Source organism: Gavia stellata, chromosome 16 (assembly GCF_030936135.1).
Source record: "Gavia stellata isolate bGavSte3 chromosome 16, bGavSte3.hap2, whole genome shotgun sequence".
In the NCBI taxonomy this organism is placed as follows: Eukaryota; Metazoa; Chordata; class Aves; order Gaviiformes; family Gaviidae; genus Gavia; species Gavia stellata.
Genome location: NC_082609.1, coordinates 157,797 through 179,846, shown reverse-complemented (window position 1 = coordinate 179,846; position 22,050 = coordinate 157,797). Strand labels below are relative to the sequence as shown.

Here is a 22,050-nt window from a genome sequence, read left to right as displayed (position 1 = left end):
GGCGAGGCGCCGGGGCCGCGGGGCGCCGCCCCCCCCGGGGCGGGTCGTGGCAGCGCCGTGCTGGCGACCTGCGCTGTCTCCGCTGGGCCTGCCGGGACGCGCTGCGGGCCGAGGAGTGGGGGGCCTGGCCTGCGGCGACTGCGGTGGCGGAACGGCCCTGCGAGCTGCCGGGGCATGGGTCTCGTTGGGGCGGAGAGGGTCCAGCAGCCTCCGGTGCGATGGTTGGAAGTAACTTACGTGTGAGACAAATACGTCTGGGACGTTTCTGCTTTCTGATGCTGATACGTCTGTATGTAACTTCTAAGTGTTGTTGGGGTTTTTTTGTTGGTGTTTTTGTTTGGTTTTTTTTTTTTTAAGAAGACGTTAAGTATTCTTGATCAGCTTAAACGATGCCCCTTGTTTGAAGGTATAATTTTGAGTGGGGATTATTGATTTTATTCTGTTTTAGGTTTTGTTTTCAGCTGTAGGAATTTGTGCTCCGTGTAATGTGTTTAAACACTGTTTAGCATTTGTCTGGTTTATTTCTAGAATATCTCAGTGAGCTTGCACGTGTCAGTTCTGCAAGTATTCGCTCTAAGCGATAGCACGCTTTGGAGAGCTGAGGGCATGCTTCTGACAACTTTGGCTGTTAAAATGACCCATGTTAGGAGCAATGAGATTCTGTGTTCGTGAGGAGTTTTGTTAGTTCTCTTTATGATTAGCTTTCTAAAAATTTGTTGTTGTTACGATAAGTTTTTTGGGCTTCTTTGCAGAGTTCCAACTTTGAGAAGTTTCCTTGACTTCCTGCAGTGGTGCTGCTTTCTTTGGCCTTGTTTTAGAACTGCAACTAGAGCTGGCAGTAGGAAGCAGTATGTTGGTTCTCGCTTTGCAAACCCAGGTGGCCTGGCACCCTCTGTCTGCGGTTGAGAGCTGTGGTGATGCACTCTAGCTCCTCCATTATTTGTTTAAGGAGGAGGGAAAAAAAACCCCATGCAGAAAGGGGGTCTTCAAAAGGAAAATGGCCCAAGTGTCTGAGACTCCATCTGAAATATGGAAATGTATTGGGGCTAACTAAGACCTGATCTGGAGACCGACTCTTGTAGCAGACTGTATTTGACATGTGTATCATCACTACTCTTGCATTATGGAATCATCCATCCCAAATATGAGTATGATGTAATGAATTTTTGGTGTGCCTGATCTTATTACTATTTTGGTGGAAGAACTGGTCGAGTGTTCCTTTTTTTTTTTTTTTTGATGGATTTCTCTCCAATAAAAGGTAGTCACTTGTTTCCTTGTTAGTCATTGCTGTCCAACCATGTGACACCTGTTAGACTACCCTAACAAAGTAAAAACGAACTTCTGTGCTTGACAGCATGGGAAGAATAGGATTTTTTTTTTTTTGAGTGTGAATTCATTACCTTTGTTCAGCACTGCAGTTCTCATCCCAGTTCCTTTCATCAATAACTTTTCTCTTAGCACAGTTTCAGTGATGTAGCTGTCTCTAAACAGTATATTCTCCAAAGCCTCTGAAAAGGTTTTGCTTTTTTTCCCCTGTATAAATTTGGTTACAGAGAGTAGCTCTTAAATATTCTTACTTTGGTAAAATGTGGAATAATCTAATAATGGTTAGTCCACAAAAAATATATATAATGGTCATTCTTAGTTGTGCCATCTTCAGAGCACCTAGAAGAAATCCCGAGGGAAAAACTGTGCTGCTATTAGAAAACAGCTTTGCCTCTTCTGACTAGAAACAGATATTACCCTTTTTCTCAAAATGTCTATTAGGACAGAATCATAAAAGACCTGTCAAGCTTTAGCTCAGTATTGTCCTGATATTGTAAAAGGACAAGCTACATGTTAATGGCAGAATAGCTCAATGTGTCGTATGCGTGACAGTACTGCTTTTGCTTATGTGGAAAACAAAAGCTCCACGTAAGTGAGATGACTGTTTTAATGCATAGACAAGCTATACAAATACCGTGGAAGTTAGGAGGCCTAGGACACAAGGTGTTTGGAGTAGGACTGTTTTGGAATAATCCACGTATGCTTCTTATGGTAGAAAAAGGGTTGGGGTTGTTTTTTTTCCCTCTTTATGCATAGTAAGTCATGTCTCTCTCAAGTTTTTTTTATGTCTGAGTTTTTATCTATTTTCTACAGTAATCTACACATACAGTTGAATGTATTCTGAAGACGTTTTCACATCTACATGATATGTAGATTACAAAGCTTAACGAAAACATGTAGTATATTCATAAGGGATTTCATTGAATAAAGTTGATATTTAGAAATTATCTGAATTGTGGAATAAGCTTAATTTACTTCACAAGTATCAGAACTGTTTGAATTAACCTTAAATATCCGAGTATTGCAACTAGTTTTTCTAACTAGATCACACTGGAAAAGAGTATCTTCCTGTCTGGAGACTGTATGTAGCAGATGAGGGGTGCTGGAACCCTACAAGACTGGATTTAGATTTATGTGCTCTCAAGCAGTTTTCGGATGCTGCTTGAAAGTCATCTTGACAGTAGAGAAGAATGTGGGAAAATGTGCATATCCTGTCTGTTTGGGTTAGAGCGTGTGGGGAGGTTCTTGCCAGCTGTGCACATGTCTGCTGTGGAATTCAGTTCTTTCTGATTGGGACTGAATGGGGAGTTTGTAGAGGCTTTCAAACTGCCATAGATATGGAAAGAGGAGTTTTCAGACAGAGAGTTGAAACTGGGATTCCATGGAAGTGGTGGGAAAGTTCACAACAAGCTGGAGTTGTGTGAGTCTGGGCTATCCAGATTGCTGTCTGTGCCACTGTACTCGTCTTCATTTCCTTCTGTCCTGCAGAGGTGATCATATTCCTGGATCATTCTTCCTGTCAGCAAGACATTTGCGTGCTTTTGCATATTGTAAAGAGTATATGAGGAGAATGGACCACAGAAAGTGGTCTAGGCTTTGTGTCACTCCATAAGTAATGTCTCCTATTGCTGCTGTTGAAGGCAGAGTACTGGGCTGGATGGCTGTTCGTAAGACCAGTAGGCATATCTTTAATGCTTCTTCTTGTAAAAGAGATGTTTAAGAACAAACAGGATGTTGAACATTTCTTCAAATAAATTTTTACTTGCTTTGCAAGTAAAATACAGTTCTTGAAGGAGAGTTGACTGCAAAAGTAGTGGATGTACATTTTCTCCACTTTGTGATAATTTATCGGTGGCCTACTTACAAAGTACTATGAATGCTTGTTATGCCACAGGTTTGTTTTTTTTCTGATAGCCTTTCTGACTTCCCATGTGTGAAAGATAGACATCCACACTGAAAGATTTGCATTCATACGGTGAGCAATGTCTTCTGTGGCTCCACTGATTACTTTTCTCAGGGCTCAATAGGGTCATGAGGGATTCTATAACCATTTATACTACTGAAATGCAAGGAGCAGGGATGATAGGAGGGGGATGGAATACCTCTGCATTTGTAGCTTATGTAAATATAAGTTTACATGATTTGTTTTTTAAAAAAAAAAAAAGTCTTGACTTCTTTGGCAGTGTAACTGCAGTAGCGGAACTCAGTGTGACTTGCAAAATTCTCAAAAGGATCTTGGCAGATCTGAAGTGGTTATCAAGTTATACATGAGGGATAGGGTGGAGACTCGAGCTCATGAGCCTTCCCAGTCTTGTGCCATCTCTGGTGTCCCTGTGTCATGCTCACCGAATAGTAAGGGGTGGGGCGGATGGTGTCTGTGGAAAGAATTGGTAGGACTGATCTCGGCAGTGATGTTATCAGGGCTGGCAGTGGGACTGGGAGATGAAGGGTTGTTCCTCCAAAATATGGGTTATGGAGAAGTAACAGTAACAAAATTTGTGTGGCAGTGTACAAGAGAGGCTTATTAGTCTGTACGCATTTGGTTAAATCCTTTGCAGACTTGTCCTTAAACAACACTGATTCCATGTCCACTGGGTACCTTCTCACCCTCCTGTCTTCCATGTTTCTGTTAACCAAGACACTCCAAGTTCCTGTCTTTTTTTTTTCTCCCCTTTGCCTTATTTGGGGATACTAGTTATAATTCTTTTACACCTAGTAGCAATTACTGTACATGTGCACGAGTTTTGGTTGAACTGCTTTATTCCTGGGGATTATGGAAATGCCCACTTCTAATGGTCACTGTGCCTACGTGGCGTTTATGCAGTGTTTCAGGTATTTTAAGAAGAGTCACACTATTGAACACATGCTATGCTGATCTGCATGTGTGCAGTAATTTCAATACATTTTAAACCTATTGGACTTGCACAAAATAAATATGTTTGGGGAAATCTAGGTAGAAATATGGAAGCTCTAGATTGAGAAGGTAAGCTTCTAAGACAGAGAAGTGCTGCCTTCAATACAGCATTCTGAGTATTTTACATTTGTGTCAATGAAAAAAGAGCTGTACTGGACAAGGTCAGAGGTCCACCTAGTTGTCCACCCTATCCTGTCCTGCACTGGTCAGATGTGGATGTCCCAACATAGCTGTGAAAGGAATCAAAATTGTTAACCTTCCACCAATAGACTGCCACATGGGAGTTTTCTGAAATGATGCTTAGCTGTAAAATCATACACAGCATGACTGCTATATATTTGCATCAGTGAAGGGCTATAAAATAAGGTTTTGCTCATTTGATAGCGGATGTTCTGTAGAGCTCACTGACTTGTAAATATTGGATTGACTTCGGAGGGTTGGTCTCTTCCTTCTTCTGGGCGGTGTTTGTTGCAGCAGAATCAAAGCTTTCAGATTCCCTAGTTCAGACTTAGTGAACCATGATTATTTGACTTTGGAAAATTGGTGCTCCAATAAGCTTACTGCTTAAAATGTATATTGAAGGAATCTCGTACTAGACTTAACCCATCTTCTTTATATCTAGTGGTAATTGCATCTACAAGTTTTATTTATACTGATATAAGCAATATGAAAAATTGTAGTGTTCTTGCATGTTAAATTCATAGGAGTATTCATATCCAGCTTTTGCAAGTGAAAGCTGGAAAGTTACTGTGTACTGGCAAAGTCTGTCTGCAGGAAGCTCCTTGTAAGTATTTGCATTTTTAAGTCAAACTGTTTGCCTTTCAAGAAGTTGAATGTTCCAGTTACAGACAGAAGAGATTTAGAGATCTCATCAAAATTATTTGTTTTGACCTTTCTGAATAATGTTTTGTAGTGTTGAAGTGTAACAACAGAAACAAGGAAAAAAGGCTAGAAAAATAAAATATACTTTAGCAAGACCTTAGATTTTTCCCCATCATTGTCAAAACATAGCATATTTTTCCTTTGGCTGTTTATTTTCTTGGGTGGACAGTGTTGACATAGTATGTACAGGGCGTGCTTTTTACCAAATAAAATGTCATAAGCTGGGAAAGTCGAAACCATATGTTTTATGGTCTGTTTGGTGAATATATAGTCATTTCATTTAGCTGAATTTTTAGTTATGGCTACAGAAAGCGGTAGACTCGGGAAGAGCTGTGCAAATAGAGTAAAAAGTAGCAGGTTGAATACTAGTACATATAACGATAATTTAGGTCCCTGTCTTGACACATTTATTGGTATGTTTTTCTGTAAGGTGGTTGTATGTGTCACACTTTAAATAAAAACAAAAGACTGAATCATGCATTTGTACTGGCAGTAGTTTAGCACTGTAACTGGTAAGGTTTTTGAACTACAGGTTGGCAGCTGGGGGTCCATTTTGTCATTCAAATGGTAACAAAGTCAGGTTTCTGTAATACCCGTACTAAGACGTTTTCTCAATTTTCAGTGGAGATACTAGAAGTTTGAAAGGTTTCGTTTGTTTGTTTGTTTATGCTTCTGGGTGTGACTGCAGTGCACTACCTGATGCAGGGATTCCTGTGGAATACTAGCAGTTGCATACTTTTTTCTGTCAGGTTTCAAGTGGAAGACTGATTATTTCATAGGAGGTGAAATCACATGGACTTGTGGATATGGAACAACTTCTACTTGAAATGCAAGTGATTGTGACAAAGTTGTTTGGGGTTTTTGTCTTGAGTTATTACTAAGTTACATCTCTCTGCTTTGATGGCAGTCCATTTCCTTAACATTTTGGATGAAAAAGGTAGGCCAGTGTTTTAACCAAGCAACTGCTTTCAAGAAATCTGTTTTGTAGTTTTAACTTCTTAAGGTACAAGGCATTCATTTCTTTTCTGTAGGAAAACAATCTTCTGCATGTAGTATGTATATACGTATTCCTCGGGCAAGTTGTGCATGCTGAGTAGCTGTTTTCTTTTGGCTGATCTTGTTCTGTGCTTCAGTGAATTCCTTGATTGTTAATGAGACTGACCATTCTTTTTTTCCTTTGAGGTCTGTCTTGTGATTGTTCACATTTCTAGGGATTTTCCATGCACATATTTTGATTTCTCTGTGTTGCCACCATGTGCTTGATGTTTTTACAGAGCTCCCACTTTTTTAACCAACTTCCAAGCTGTTGGTGACTTAAAAAATATTTCTATATAGCCATGTGATGTTCTTATAGAAACATTTGGGGAAATGCCTTTCCAAGAAGACTTAGCCGGTGTAATGAAAGTTTGTGTATCATGTTCACGTTTGGTTGTTGAACAGCTTTTTAATGTGGTCATAAAATACTTCTGCTCATAGAGTAACTTCTCTCAATAGTGTTAGAGCGCTCTCTAAGTAGTCTTAACGCTTCCAGTTTCAACTGCTGATTACGTAACCAAACCAAAACTCAGTTTTGCCTCACAGAATCACTAAGGTTGGAAAAGACCTGTAGGATCATCAAGTCCAACCATCAACCAACACCACCATGCCCATTAAACCATGTCCCACAATGCCTCGTCCACACGTTCCTTGAACACCTCCAGTGATGGTGACTCCACCGCTTCCCTGGGCAGCCTCTTTCAGTGTTTCACCACTGTCTCAGTAAAGACATTTTTCCTAATATCCAGCCTAAACCTCCCCTGGCGCAACTTGAGGCCGTTTCGTCTTGTCCTGTTGTTAGCCACTTAGGAGAAGAGACCAACACCCACCTCACCACAACCCCCTTTCAGGTAGTTGTAGAGAGCGAGAAGGTCTCCCCTCAGCCTCCTCTTCTGCAGACTAAACAACCCCAGTTCCCTCAGCTGCTCCTCATCAGACTTGTGCTCCAGACCCCTCACCAGGTTTGCTGCCCTTCTCTGGACACGCTCCAGCACCTCAGTGTCCTTGTAGCGAGGGGCCCAAACCTGAACACAATATTCAAGGTGCGCCCTCACCAGTGCTGAGTACAGGGGCACGATCCCTTCCCTACGCCTGCTGGCCACGCTGTTTCTGATACAGGCCAGGATGCTGTTGGCCTTCTTGGCCACCTGGGCACACCACTGGCTCATATTCAGCCACTGTCGACCAGCACCCCCAGGTCCTTTTCCGCTGGGCAGCTTTCCAGCCACTCGTCCCCAAGCCCGTAGCGTTGCATGGGGTTGTTGTGACCCAAGTGCAGGACTCGGCCCTTGGCCTTGTTGAACCTCATACAGTTGGCCTCGGCCCATCGATCCAGCCTGTCCAGATCCCTGTGAGGAGCCTTCCTACCCTCGAGCAGATCAACACTCCCACCCAACTTGGTGTTGTCTGCAAACTTACTGAGGGAGCACTCAATCCCCTCATCCAGATCATCGATAAATATATTAAACAAGACTGGTCCCAAATTGTCCTGAGGTGACTGTGCTTGTGACTCCAGTTACTTGCGCAATGCTTTGTGCTTTCCCTGCGAAGCCGCTGGTGTCTGCATCTAATGATTTGTGCTACCTCCTTTTGATTAGATGCTCTATTTCAAGGCATCCAACTTTTCAATCGGTGGCAGATTTATTTTCTTCTGTAGTTTCTAAGTATGTTTTATTTTGAAACTGTTCTTATTGCAAGCTTATCGGTAGTTGGAATAAAATCTTACTACTTCTGTCATGTTATCATTGATTAACTGATCATGCTCTTCTGAGGTAGTGCTGCTTAGTAGTGACTGACTTGTTGCCAGTACTCGCTGTTGGGAGTCCCTTTTTAGTATCTCACCTACCCTTGATGGTGATGCTCCATTTCCAGAACACAAAGCAAGATGGGGACATTTTCTTGTAGAGTCAAGTTTTCTTTGCAATTTTTTCATGCTTAGCAGACCTTTTGCCAGCTTTCTGAATTTCCTCCAAAAATCCATGGTTTTGTTGATGTCCACCTTGTTCATTTTGACATTAATAACTGTATTCAGAGGTGAGTTTCGTTTGTTAGAGTTGCTTAGTACGCTAAATGACATTGAGGTGGGTGATTCTGGAGAGAGGCTGACAGTTTTACACATTCTTCTAAAGAATAGCATAATTTTCTACTTAAGAATAGCAGCTTTGGTTTCTTATTTTCAGATTGTTGAGAATGTGGCACTAAGCTCTGGGTTAAAGCTTTTCTTTGATATTGGGTTTCTTCTAACTGTAGTCATGTGGTCTATCATCTAATAACCTAAAATAAATTTTTTACTTTATCCAATTTAATCTATAAAATTCAGCAAAAATGAGATGTGCTACTACTTTATCATTAATATTTTTTCAAGGAAGATGCCAAACTTGGAAAGCAAAGGAAAAAGAGTGAGGCAAACCAGAATTAGCAATTGGAATAGCAAATTTTCAGAGACTGTGATAGTAAGTAAGAACTTCCAAAAGCTCCTCAGATTGTTCTCTGGTCTGTATAAGGTACATTAGACTTGAGGCCAGGAATGTGGCTAAAGAAATTTGATACTTTTTATGCCAGCTTTATCAGTGAAATTATTAATTATGTTGCAATAATAATTCTATTGCTCCAATACTTGCCATTTTAAACCTAATAATTTTCATCCTGCTTTTACCATTCCCCTTAGAGTTTTGTAAATCCCAGCCTTCTCCATTTTCACTGCCGTGCCATTTAACGCTTTGGATACTCCAGTTCAGGTTAGGTGCAGTAAGAGAAAGTCCTTCATATTATATGTAAGGTATGTGGTTAAAAATTTCTTTCACTTTTAACTCCTTCAATTTATTGCCATTCTTTTTTTTTTTTGCAGCCCACTCCCCCAGTCCTCACCTGAATATTATTCTAATATTTGGCAAACCACTGGTTTTGTCTTAATAGACTAATAGTTATCAGGTTCTTTCTTTCTTATTTTTAAATACAGGTGCTGTATTTGCCACTTGGAATTATACAGGTACCAATTTTAAATAGTTTAAAAACTCTGGGTATCAAACCTGCAATTTAAGGTATTGCTTTTCCTTCAGAGTTCTGAACTGGAGGTCCTCATCCTTTTCTTGCTGATGCTTGGGGTGTGGAATACTTGGGATTAGGAACAGACTACTTGGATTTCTAGGTGATTTGTTTTGTGAAACAAAAGATATCATCATCTCTACAATCCAAATAGCTGCAGAAAGAAACAGTAGTCAAAAAAGATTGTCTTGCTATTATTTCACTGAAGTTGATTTTTATGATACTTTGACTGGGATGCAGGGAGATATCAAGTAAAGATGCGTTTTAGAAGAAATAGCAACAAAAAGCACAGTATTTGACAAAAATATGTACGTGTTTCCAAAACAAATTTATTCTATAAAACTCACACTTTCCAGTGGGTTAAGTATTTCAAGTTACTAACAGCAGAGAAAATTCAGAACTGTTAATTTTAGTAAAAATTAAGTAAAAAAGGTGTCACTTTTTAAGGATAGGCCTGAGGAGTGGTGAATGAGTTCTTAGTGTACAAAATGGGCTGGTGCTGCTTCAAAAGGCAGTCTGTCTCTGGCTACGCAGCAAGGAGGTCTCCGATGGCAGGAAGTTTCTGTATGAATGCAAACATTTTCTGAAATAAAGTTTCTCTTAAAGCAAAGCATAGTGATTAACATATTTGGCTCTGCCTGGTGTAAAATACACCACAATTACTGGATTCATCTCAGAGTGCAAGGGATGTTACATAACTGGCTTGAGATACAGCTTGTATAAAGTGGTACTGTGTCTAATGTGCATGGCATTGCAGTTTTTGATTCAGTTGGTTTGATAGACTGATGTTGACCATGTAGCCACAGGGCTACGAGATTACTGTTAGATCCCAAATTTGACTTGGATAGCATTTGTTATCCAAGAGAGATACCTGGTGCAATAATTTTCTTGTTTGGCGTAAACCAGAACTGTCCAAATCAGCTCATATCTGGAAGTGTTCAGCTGCTTGACAGCTGTTGTGAGTCTTACTGGATAAAGTGGAAAAAAGCAGTGCAGCATGTGGGAGAGATAATAGTCCAGTACTTTATGTTCCTGCACTTAATGTGTAAGAATAAACTTGTCGATGAAGACTTCAGTGGAAGAGTGTGGTCTGATGTTATTTTTAAGTCAATATAGTAGCTAGCTACTATAAAAAAAAAAAAAAAGTAATTGCCCTTCCTATCTCTTGTGCCTGATGCTTCATTGGACCCTTAAGCAAACAGCATGGAGGAAGATTGCAGGAAATCAACAGTTACTTGTGTGTGCTTAGTTTCTAGGCCACATGTTCCCTAAATATACGTGCCATGTTGTCGACTGGGTTGCTTGTTCAAGGGGAAACAATGGGACTGTGTAGTGACAGTGGCGAGGCAATGTCCTGGCAGTTTCAGTAAGAGCAAGCTGCTAGAGTGTGATTTGATCTTCATCTAAGCTGATCTAAGGGGTTTTTACCCATCTAAATTTCTAAAACACATATAAACTGACTACAAAGAATCACCAGCATTTTCTCAAAGTGCTGTTTTGAAAGTAACATCTTAAAGATACTTTGCATACAGAATTATAAATGCATGTATTTGTTCCTTGCTGTGTATCAGGAGAATAAATCACTATGCTACTATTGAAGACTTTTTAAATTCTGAATTTTGGACAACTACTTTGCTTTGACTAATGATTCAGTTTGCATGGGGGCTAAATCTCATGAGGAGGGGGCAGAAATACTGAGGCCACCATCAATCTGTCTTTTGCGTTTGGATTGTATTAAGTGGAGTCTTTGGAGTTCCAGGCTCAGTGTAAATCTGTTTGTACTTCACCTTGTGTAGTAAACAAAATTGTATATCAGTTTTGAGTAGTGTCTTGTTATAAGGATGAGGTAGCATGGATTGAGGCCAAACTAGATTGCTCTCACATTCATACTAGTGATAATTAAGGTTGTGGACTGTCTTTGTATCACAGAGGCACCGACAGGGCTGGTTGTACAGGGGTCTGAGTGTTGCTCGTTTTTGTTACAACAGGAGTGTGGCAGTTGCAGTGTGCTCTAAAATGACTGTGAACTGAAGTTGGTACAGAATGGGGTAGGGCCTTTCCGAAGATGAGACTTCTTCCATTGCGTTTTGTGGTTTCCAGCACTGATTCTGAGCTGTGATATGCACACTGCTTGGCATTTTCCTTCATATGCAGCATTAGGGTCAGTAGTGATGCTCAAGCTGGAAATGCTCTAATACTGAAAGAAATGGGATACTCACAGAGCGCTGAGGTTGATTCTGTTTGTTTCGGCACTTGGTCATTCTTTCTTTCCTCCCTACTTAACTCATCTAAATACATACCTTTTTGAGCCACGTAAAGAGGCACTGGAAGACCAGTATTTTCAGGAATGGTTTTCTCTACTATTTTTGCTGAAGTATGTTTTGTGATGTGTTTTGTTTTTGTTTGTGGGGTGGTTTTGGTGGTGTGTTTTTTTTCCCCCTTCTTTAAAAGAACTTATTAAACCAGGTCTTGCCTGGAACTGTCTGGAGTTTTAGGATAATTACAGAATTTAACTGTGGTGTTCTTGTTTTACAGTTGCTCCTAGTTTCCCCTATAATTCTGTTACTTATTAATCTTGAAATGTTTCTTTTTCCTCCTTTGTTAAACTAAAGTAAAAACAAAAAAAAACCCAGGGAAACTTTATTGTCATTGCAGCGTCAAGTGAACAGAGTAAGCAAACTCATATTTTTCAGATATGCTATATTTGGATACTTCAAGATCTAAATTTTACTGTATGTTTGCCATATATTACTGTGGTGTCAGACCATTGTTCAGACTTCAAATGTAATAATCATGATGCCAGACAAGAGAGATTTAAATTCTAGGAAGCTATTTTGATTCAGTAGTTGTTTGAAATGGCTATAAAACTAATTATTGCTGTATTGGCCCCAACAACTTCCTTGTATAAAGAGTTTTCCAGAAAGGTGTCCAATGTTGATTTGATTCTCCATGTCATATTCTGTTCTGTCACTTTTTACTCTTATTCGTATAAGTGATCACCTTTGAATAATAATGATGCATCCTCCCCATCTATCTTTGTTGTCATTCCATCCTGTTGCATCAAACCATCATTAATTCTACTAGTGCCATTCCTGACATGTTTCTGTAGCCTCTTTTTTTCCGTTTCCTCTATGTAGAGGTCTTTACAGTGTCCCTGCATAGTGTCTTCATTGCTTCTGTTCTTGCAATCTGTCATTCAAGAAAATTTTCTTATCCAAGTATTTCTAGTTGAATCTTAATCCCAATATTGTCTCATCTCTAGAGTGGACAGATCAAATAGGATTGTTCTCTTTTTGGCAGGCTTTTCATGAATAACGTGTTATTAATTCCCCTTCTAGTCTTCTTTTTTCTTGATAAAGCAACCTAATTTAACCACTCCAAAGTTTGCATTTGCTAGACCTTTGATCGTTCTTGTTTGCTTTCTTCTGCTGTCTCCTGTTGTTCTGACCCAAACTGGGCATAAGTATTTTAGCAGAGGACTTGGTGAGGCTGTGTAGGGAGGCAGTCACTTCAGGTGTATTGTGTGCTATACACCTGTTCATGTGTGTGTCTATGCTTTTTTGAAACAACATGAGATAGCTGAACATATACCACCTCACAATCCATTATAATCTGCTCCCTTTTTTTTTTTTTCCTATAAAACTGGTACCTGTCCTGTCACTGGTAGTTTCTTTCTTTGTTTCGCACCTTGTACTTATTTTTGTGATGACGTTGTGCTCTAACCTGAGGCAGTTTCTCAAGTTTGTCAAGATAATTCTGAATTTTGTCTTCAAATGTGCTTGCAGAGCTTTCCAGCCTGTGATCTTTCTGCTAAACTTTGCAATCCTGGTGTCAGTTACAACGTTCAATGACTGTTCTCAAACACTTCCATTTTTGGAACTAGAACAGATTCCTATGAAGACCCTCAGTCAAATGCTTCCATTTTATCAAAGAACAGTTGATTTTTGTGCTCAGCATATAGGGTATCTTTTCCTGGTGTGAAATGTTATACAAAAGTGTTCCAGAGACTAAATTAAAAGTGTGAGACCTGTATTTCTGTACTTGAAGACCTGGTAGTCTTTCTTCAAGCAGAGAATGACAGGGACTTTAAGTATCTAATCTGTATCTACCCGTGAATGTTTTAAAGTAACTTTTATAAGGGAAAGTTACTGCTCTTTTGTAGCAATGGATGAACAAAACTTTTTCATGTTTTTTTGCGAAAGCTTCAATAGTAAAGTGAGGCAAAATTGTTATTTGTGTTGTATGCAACTGAAGCTTATTAAAAAAAAAAACCAAACCTTTTTTAAATGAACAGCTTTTTTTGCAAAGAAAGTGAATCACTTGCATCTGTTGAATACTCCGGATGCATTGCTTCTCAGGATACAATGCTTTATTCTGACTATATGTCCAACATCTTATAACAAAGAAATAGGCTACTAATTTCTGACTGGCAGTGCTAAAAATTTATTTTGTGATGTCATCAGTGTACCAGAAAAAGTGAGGTAGGACTGTACTGTCATCCTTGTTGCCAGCTTTATCATTGGTAATATGTTTCCGGGTCACTGATTTTCATGCTGTCCTCTCTATTTTGGCCAGAACTGCACTGAGGCTAGTAATCAGATTAATTCCTTGTCCTTCTTTGTAACTGGCTCTTTAACTGTTGAAATTGCTGAAAGACAGGTTTTTAAAAAGGTACATTAAGGCAGGTATTTTGTTAAGGTCTTGCAAAAAAAAGTTACTGTTACCTGGAACCCATTGATTGATAAATATGTTCATCTTTATTAGAAATTGTTAAGTACTGTTGTAGATTACTGTGCACCTTAAGTGTTGACCTGCATGATACCAATGCTCATCTTCAATTGCAAAACAGAAACACTTATGATAAATATTTGTGGCCATTTATTAGCAGCTTGTTACCCCATAAGGTAATGGCTTTAGTAGAGTTATGATTTCTGTAGCTCCTGCTGTTCTAATACTATTTCTGCCCTAGATCCTGTCAAAAGCATTTTTGATTGTTTTGCTTAATTATCATGATGCATTATCAGCATAGGAAAGTGCTAAGGAAATATAAAAACTGTGTATTTTCTGATTTTAGTAATATATTTAGTGTCTTCACTAAATATATAGTGTCTTAATCAGTATCAGTCCTTAAGTGTAATTGTTGTGTCTAATAACTGTGGTTTCTTGGTTATATGATGAAATCTACTTTTTGTCTGGCTCAATACAAATTATTTCGGAGGAGGATTTTTCTCCTTATTTTTTTTTCCTAATTTTCCTGGCTTTGGGAATTGGCTGCAGTAGAACACCGTGTGTGTGTGTGTATATATTTCAGATGAGATTTTTTTGCCTTTGCTTGTAAGAAATAGTTTGAAGCATGATTACTGGGTTGGAAGCTAAAAGTTCTCTGAGCATTGCTGTGTACATCATCTTTGTCTCACATAAGGGATTCCAAAATAATACTTTGATTGCATTAGAAAACTAGTAGAAAACTACTGTAGTTTAATTTTTTAATGTCATTTAATGGTGGTACTGGCTGCATGAGATCTCAGATACGTCTCCCAAGTTGAAATCTCAGTATCTACCTTCCCTTTTTTCCTCTCCCACACGTTGACAATGTAGTTCTTTCTACATCATGAGTAAGAGGTCACGGACCAGCTTGTTACCTAGTTTTACTTGGTAGTCTGCAACAGATTCCTACCAGTGCCTCCTTTCTGGGCATAAGTACTATTATTCCAATTTACAGATGGGGAAACTCAGCCAGTGAGACTAAATGGCTTGACCAAGGTCATGCAGGAAGCCTCTGATGAAGCAGGGAGTTGAACCTGGGTCTCTGGCTACTCTCTAGCAACTGATGGACCATCCTTCCTTTCAAAACTAGGTAAAATTTAAGACCATTTTAAGGGATATTTTTGAACTTGGATTTTTTGCCATCTTCTGCCTTTTATAATATATAAAACCCTAAAATGTAAAGATTTTATGTTTTTCATGGATGGCATCTACATTAGACCATTGTGCAAATTCTAATGCGATAAGCTACAGTATTTTTTCTATTATAAATCATGTTTGGAGCCTGTGTGTCACGTAATGAAAAAGACCAATATATCTGTCTTATCTGCACCATGGTCTTCCTATTCTTGCTGCTTTTATAGTAGAACTGATGTTGGAAAACTCTAGGGGAAATTCCATTTGAACCTGACTATAGTTCTCTATAGTGTATTAAGGCCTGACTGTTAGGGTAGTAGCTAGACAAGAATGTGTCTTCTGGAAAAAATGCTTCAGGATGTCTTTGTATATCAAATAAAGCAGAGCAACAGCTCTGTTTTCTAGTGTCACTTTTTACTGGGACAAGCAAAAAAAAAAAGGGGGAGGGGGAGAATTACAGGTGTTTATGCACCCTCTGTTTTTAGTAGTGGGAAAAAAAACCTGGTTTTATAGATTAAAAAAAAAAAAAACAAACCACCAGAACATGAAAATCTTTATTGTTTGCAGTTAGATATTGCTTAGGGAAGGCATTTTTTCCTGTAGGAGAACTTGGGGAATCCTGCAGGTGCATTTTTGTTGAAGCAGCATAATTTTTTTTTGTGATACAGACGTATCTGCACTAATTGCATATCTAGTTGCCGTCATCAATACCTCTGTTCAAAAGCATTGGTATTAACAAAGCACCATTGCTGTTCAATGGCTTGTCTAAACTGATTGTGAGCAGAATTAGGAGGGTCAGCAGAAGATACTGTCGGTAGATGTGACCCTATGAATTGTAGGGCCGTTGATACATTTGAGAGGTAATTTATAGCATACAGACGTTTCCCTCTTGACTCAGAACTACACAACTTTCAAATTAATATGAGAAAAAAAACCCAGGAAATTCTCAGTTATAATGCAGCCGCTTTGCTTAAGGCTTCTGGGTTTTTCAACAAAGGTAGAATGTTTCTGTTTACCACTTTTGATATTTAAAGGAAATATGTTTATTCACTCTCAAGTCTGTCTCATCTGTCCTTACTTTCCTTGCTGTAGGCATCTCTTTCAGGATTCCCTTAGTGTTTTTCTCATAGAATCTAAGCATATTGGGCATCAGTTCATGAATATGCTGTAGTTATTTTCTGTAGTAATACAAAGTGGTATATGCACAAACACTTGGTGTGCTGTGCAAGTCAGCTTCTGCTCCTTGCACACCCAGTACACAAAGTGATTTCTATTGCTGATTCTGGAAACAGAAACTGAGAACGTAGCTGTTTATATTGAGGCTTTCATCCTTTTTGTTACTGTGTGATCTTTTGGAAACTACTGACAATACTCACAGTATCATGTGTGGTGTTGCATGGATCTGTGTGTAGGAAAATACCCTGTTGGGTATTGGCTTAGAATTAGTAACATCTTTTTTAACGGTTGTCAAAGTTTGGCAGGACTCCATTACTTATGTTGATTATACAAAGATGGAAGAACTCAATATTGAACGTAAAGCATGTAAAACAAGCTTGCCATGACTTCTCGGTTTTGCAGGGGAGAGAGATGATATAAATATGATAATGTTGTAAGTCTTTTCTCTCCTTTTGACCCAGTTTGTGGGTCTGCAGTTTTAGAAAGGAAAACTATAAGGTCTGCTTTCTTAGTTAAGTGATGGGATGGAATAGAATAGTTCAGCTGGAAGGACCTACAACAATCATCTAGTCCAACTGCCTGAACACTTCAGGGATGACCAAAAGTTAAAGCATGTTGTTAAGGGCATTGTCCAAATGCCTCTTAAACGCTGACAGGCAAGGGGCATCGACCACCTCTCTAGGAAGCCTGTTCCAGTGTTTGACCACCCTCTTGGTAAAGAAACGCTTCCTAATGTCAAGTCTGAACCTCCCCTGGCACAGCTTTGAGCCGTTCCCAGGCATCCTGTCCCTGGATCCCAGGGAGAAGAGATCAGCACCTCCCTCTCCACGTCTCCTCCTCAGGAAGCTGCAGAGAGCAATGAGGTTGCTCCTCAGCCTCCTCCTATGCAAACTAGACAAACCGAGGGTCCTCAGCCACTCCTCAGAGGACATGCCTTCCAGCCCTGTCACCAGCTTTGTTGCCCTCCTCTGGACACATTCAAGGACCTTCACATCTGCACACAGTACTCAAGGTGAGGCCACACCAACACTGAATACAGCGGGACAATCCCCTCTCTTGACTGGCTGGCCATGCTGTGTTTGATGCCCCTCAGGATGCGGTTTGCCCTCTTGGCTGCCAGGGCACGCTGCTGGCTCTTATTGAGCCTGCTGCCAACCAGCACCCCCAGATCCCTTTCTGCAGGGCTGCTCTCCAGCCACTCCTCTCCCAGTTTGTACTTGTGTCAGGTGTTATTCCGTCCCTGGTGCAGAATCTGGCATTTGTTGTTGTTACGTTTCATGCCACTGATGATTGCCCAATACTCCAACCTATCTAGATGCCTCTGCAAGGCTGCTTGTCCCTTGAGAGAGTCAGCAGCACCTGCCAGTTTGGTATCATCAGCCAACTTGGTAATGGTGCATTCAAGTCCTGCATCCAGACCATTGATTAAAAACATTGAACAGCACTGGCTCTAGGCTCCTCACTGAGCCCTGAGGAACACCCCTGTTGACTGGTTACCAGCCAGATGTATCCCCATTCACTACAACCCTTTGAGCCCTGCTGTCCAGCCAGTTCTTTACCCGCAACTGTGTCCAACTCACAGTTGGACAACTTGTCTAGAAGGATGCTGTGAGGGACACTATCTAAAGCCTTACTAAAATCCAGAAGAACTACATCCACCGCCTTCGCTTCATCCACTAGGCAGGTGGTCTTGTCATAGAAGGAGATTAGATTAGTTAAACAAGAACCTTTCTGAACCTATGTTAACTGCCTGATGATTGCATTGTCCCTTAAATGTCTTTCAATAGCACCCTGTGTGATTTTTTCATAATTTTTCCAGGTACCGAGGTTAGACTAACAGGTCTATAGTTCCCTGGGTCTTCCCTCATGCACTTCTTGTAAATTGGAATAATGTTGGCTAGCTTGAAGTCAGTGGGGACCTCCCCTGACTCCCAAGACCTTTGGTGGCAGGTTGTCCTGCTATGACATCTGCTAGGATGTTACAGATGGCATTGCTACTGGTTTGTATATAATGGGTACACAGTATTTGCCAGAATATTTAGTGAACCTCTTAAATGTGGAATGCCCATCTTGAAGTTCATCACAGGCTATTTCTTGTAGTATTTTTCTTTTTTTTTTAACCAGGGATTAACGTGTTAAATTTGCAGCTAAAAGTACAGGTGTTCCACCTCATCAATTTATAGTGATTCATAGAAATGTGAGGTGTCTCATAGGTTAAGACTGGAAGAAATTTTCTTATAGTCTTTCTTTATGTGTGTCGCAGGGTAAACTGGCTTAAGTCTTGTGTGAGGTAATAAACTTAATAGAATCACAGAATCACTAAGGTTGGAAAAAACCTGTAAGATCATCAAGTCCAATCATCAACCCAACACCACCATGCCCATTAAACCATGTCCCGCAATGCCATGTCCACATGTTTCTTGAACACCTCCGGTGATGGTGACTCCTCCACCGCCCTGGGCAACTTATTCCAGTGTTTCACCACTGTCTCAGTAAAGACATTTTTCCTAATATCCAGCCTAAACCTCCCCTGGTGCAACTTGAGGCCGTTTCCTCTTGTCCTGTTGTTAGTCACTTGGGAGAAGAGACCAACACCCAGCTCTCTGCAACCCCCTTTCAGGTAATTGTAGAGAGTGAGAAGGTCTCCCCTCAGTCTCCTCTTCTCCAGACTGAAATAGGTATCCTTATTTATTTGGGACAGAGTGCTAAGCTGCATTTTATTGCTTGTTTGAATTTGTCTGCCTTTAGTGGTCCTTGCCAACTAGTTTAAGGGGATGTGTTAGTGAGAGGACCTGTTTGTGTAGTTACTTATAAAATCTCCCCTGCTTTTCATCAAATCCTTAAATATTTTGCAAAAAGGCATATATTTCAAAGTCAGCATTATTCTAATAGTTCTTTTTGACAACCTTTTTTCATATAACCTTTATGATAAGAGAATCATAACAAGATGATGACCTCACTAATACTGTACATATAAACAAATAATTCCATTTTGTTATTCGTACATGATAGTCCTCTCTTTATGTCACATTCTACTGCCAAAGTAGCACAAATATAATATTAGGAAAGGTACAGGCCCACTGAAACCAAAAAGGTGTTCGGTCCAATTTCCACTATATTGCTGAAATTTGTTGAATTGAAGGAAGGATGTCTTGAAAGGTCCAGTCTTCTTTCTCTGCAGGGCAGCTTAAGCAGTAATGGAGTTCAAGAATTCATCAGGAGAGTTGCTGCTTATTCTCTCCCTCTCCCCTTGGAGTTTGAGTTTTTGAGTCTGGAGGGAGGAGTGGGGAAGAGGAGTGTATGAATGGTCTCTAATACCACCTTTAATAAGGATTACTGGTAAAGCAGAGAGCTGTCTGTCTCTGGCTAGTGCCCTATTGCCCCAGTGATCTTGTAAATATTACAAAACTCTGTTTTGACTGTCCAGCTTAAGGTGTTTCTTAACTGATTAGGAATTTCTTGCCGTTCATCTGACATATTTGATTATATTTGTGTAGTATGTAAGGTCTGTAGATGAAAGATTGGAAAGCGACAGTGTTTTAACATTTAATAGCCTTAGTTGTTAGGATGTGGCATGAGACTTGTAACCCATGTTCCTGTTCTTAGCATTCTTGCCATGTAATTTCATATGACTTTAACATTTGTCCTTTGTGATAGGAAAAAAGAGGATGGTATCTCAGAATAGTGATTTAGAATTTTAGTGTGGTTTATATTGTCACGCTTGTAAATAAGGTAATGTAGTGAGTAGATACTTCTGGATAATCTCATGCCATCCAAAATATTTACATTTGGTTCAGGGAGTTTAATAATGTACAAGGCAACACAAAACTTCTGGTTTAGAGTGGATTTCACAAACACAAACTTCGCTGCATGAAGGATTTAATTCTGTGAATGTCAGTTAACCATACTGATACAGGCTGTCTGTTGAAGTGCCAAGTAAGAGTGTCTAAATTCTCAAAAAAATCCCAATATGAAGGAGGCTTGCTTTGGGTCATCACCTGTATTTTGGGATGAACAATTTTCACATCTTTAATTTTGTATGGGGAAATGCAGCATTTGGAGCCAGTGGTGTGTGTTTGGGGATAAATCATTTTCCATAGGTTAGTAATTGCTGTGAATTTGATTCCCGTTTGTTTTGTAATGTTTGCTAGCTATGTAGATGTGATGTGGTCAGCGTTATCATTACAACACTTACCCTGATTTTTCTGACTAAAGCTGCTGTCTCTTTATCCGCAGGGATTGTAGGAATCTTCTTGTTTTCTATTCTGTGTCTGAAAAGAGCTGAAATGCCTTCTAAACTTTTTTTTTACCAGATCTTTGTGGAATTCGATGGCTGTAACTGGAAGCAACATGCCTGGGTGAAAGTCCATGCTGAAGAAGTTATAGTGTTGTTGCTGGAAGGATCATTGGTTTGGGCACCTCGAAACGATCCAGTTATGCTTCAGGGGACTCGAGTCTCACTGGCACAGTGGCCTGCACTGGTGAGTATTTAGCCAACAGCTCTGATATCCTCAGAGGTTTGCATCAACTCTACTGTGAAACACAAGGCTTGGGTATCGTACAGGGCATCGTTATGCAGCTAACAAAAAATGCTGGGGGATGGATTTTTTTAAATGGTAAATAGGAGAGCAGTTAGCTGGGAGTTACAGTGCCTTTAGAAAGGTATCTGAGAGGCCGTATGCTTCCAGTTCCTGCCCTAGAAACTGAAAGCTGTTACGTCACAGAAATGAGATATTGTTTACCAGTGGGTCTCTGAAGAAATGTTGTACATATCTGAAAAGATTATTTTTCCCTATTTTTAGAACTTTGAGTGTGTTAGGCTTTTCTGCATTGTGAGGATAAGCCTTTTGGTCTTACTATGGACTCTCTTTGGGGAAGAGAACAGACTGTGGGCTGTACCTGACCTATAAGCCATAAGTTGGCCACTCCTAATCTAAACTAAAAATTTTATTTCAGTGTTCTTGTCAGCATTAACTAACACTACATGCAAAATTTTATAGTGTTTCTTGAAGTGGTTATCTATATTGCTGTTTACATGGCAGTTACATGTCATGCCGCTTGAGATCAAAGCTAGTATGTTTTAGCTAGCATATCCGAGTATACCCATTCTGCAAACATCCTGGTGAGTAGCGTATAGTGAAGAGCATTTCTTAGATCCTTCTTTCTTCTCTTAAGGGCTTCTGAAGGGGAAAGATCATTATATGTGAGAATCCTACCCTCATTTTCATGCTGTCTAATTTTTATTATTTTGCCCTTCTTTTGTTTCTTTTCTCTCCTGCAGTCCTTGGACTGCTTGGGATCGTACTCTCTGCTTTTTAATACTACATTTTGTGCATGAGCACATTGAAATGTTTTTTCCCATCCAGGACCTTGTGCCTTGGTAGAATTTGAATTTAGTGTTTTAAATTGACACTTGGGCTCAAAGTAACAAGTTCAGCACTGCGTCTTTCTCTGAGAGTTTCTTTATTGCCATTGTCTTAAGGCAGAAGAGAACCAGGCCTTTACAGCAGAGATTCTGTATATAGTGTTTTTTCCATAGGTGGAGTTTTCCCTCCAACTTGTCTTCAAGAGTGTACTCCAGTTTAATTTCATCTGGGAAACTGTGTTTGTACAGGATCCATTTCTTTTAGATGATTCCCAAGTATCTTGATACCTGAGTGATTTGGGGGTGTTACATAGTCTGCACACTGATTCTGTAATGAGTTGTGTCAGAACCTGTTAGAAGACTGTTAGAAGCAAATATGGGTGCACTAAGATCCCAGAGTATTTCC

At 39.8% G+C, this 22,050-nt stretch overlaps 1 protein-coding gene across 1 annotated transcript in view; it reads left to right on the top strand.

The window, feature by feature from the left end:
* Window positions 1-22,050, top strand: part of KDM3B (lysine demethylase 3B) — a 65,075-nt gene that overhangs the window by 301 nt on the left and 42,724 nt on the right. The window contains exon 2 of the mRNA XM_059825304.1: window positions 20,593-20,760. Coding sequence (XP_059681287.1) covers window positions 20,593-20,760 — 168 coding nt within the window. The remainder of the gene's footprint in view (window positions 1-20,592; window positions 20,761-22,050) is intronic.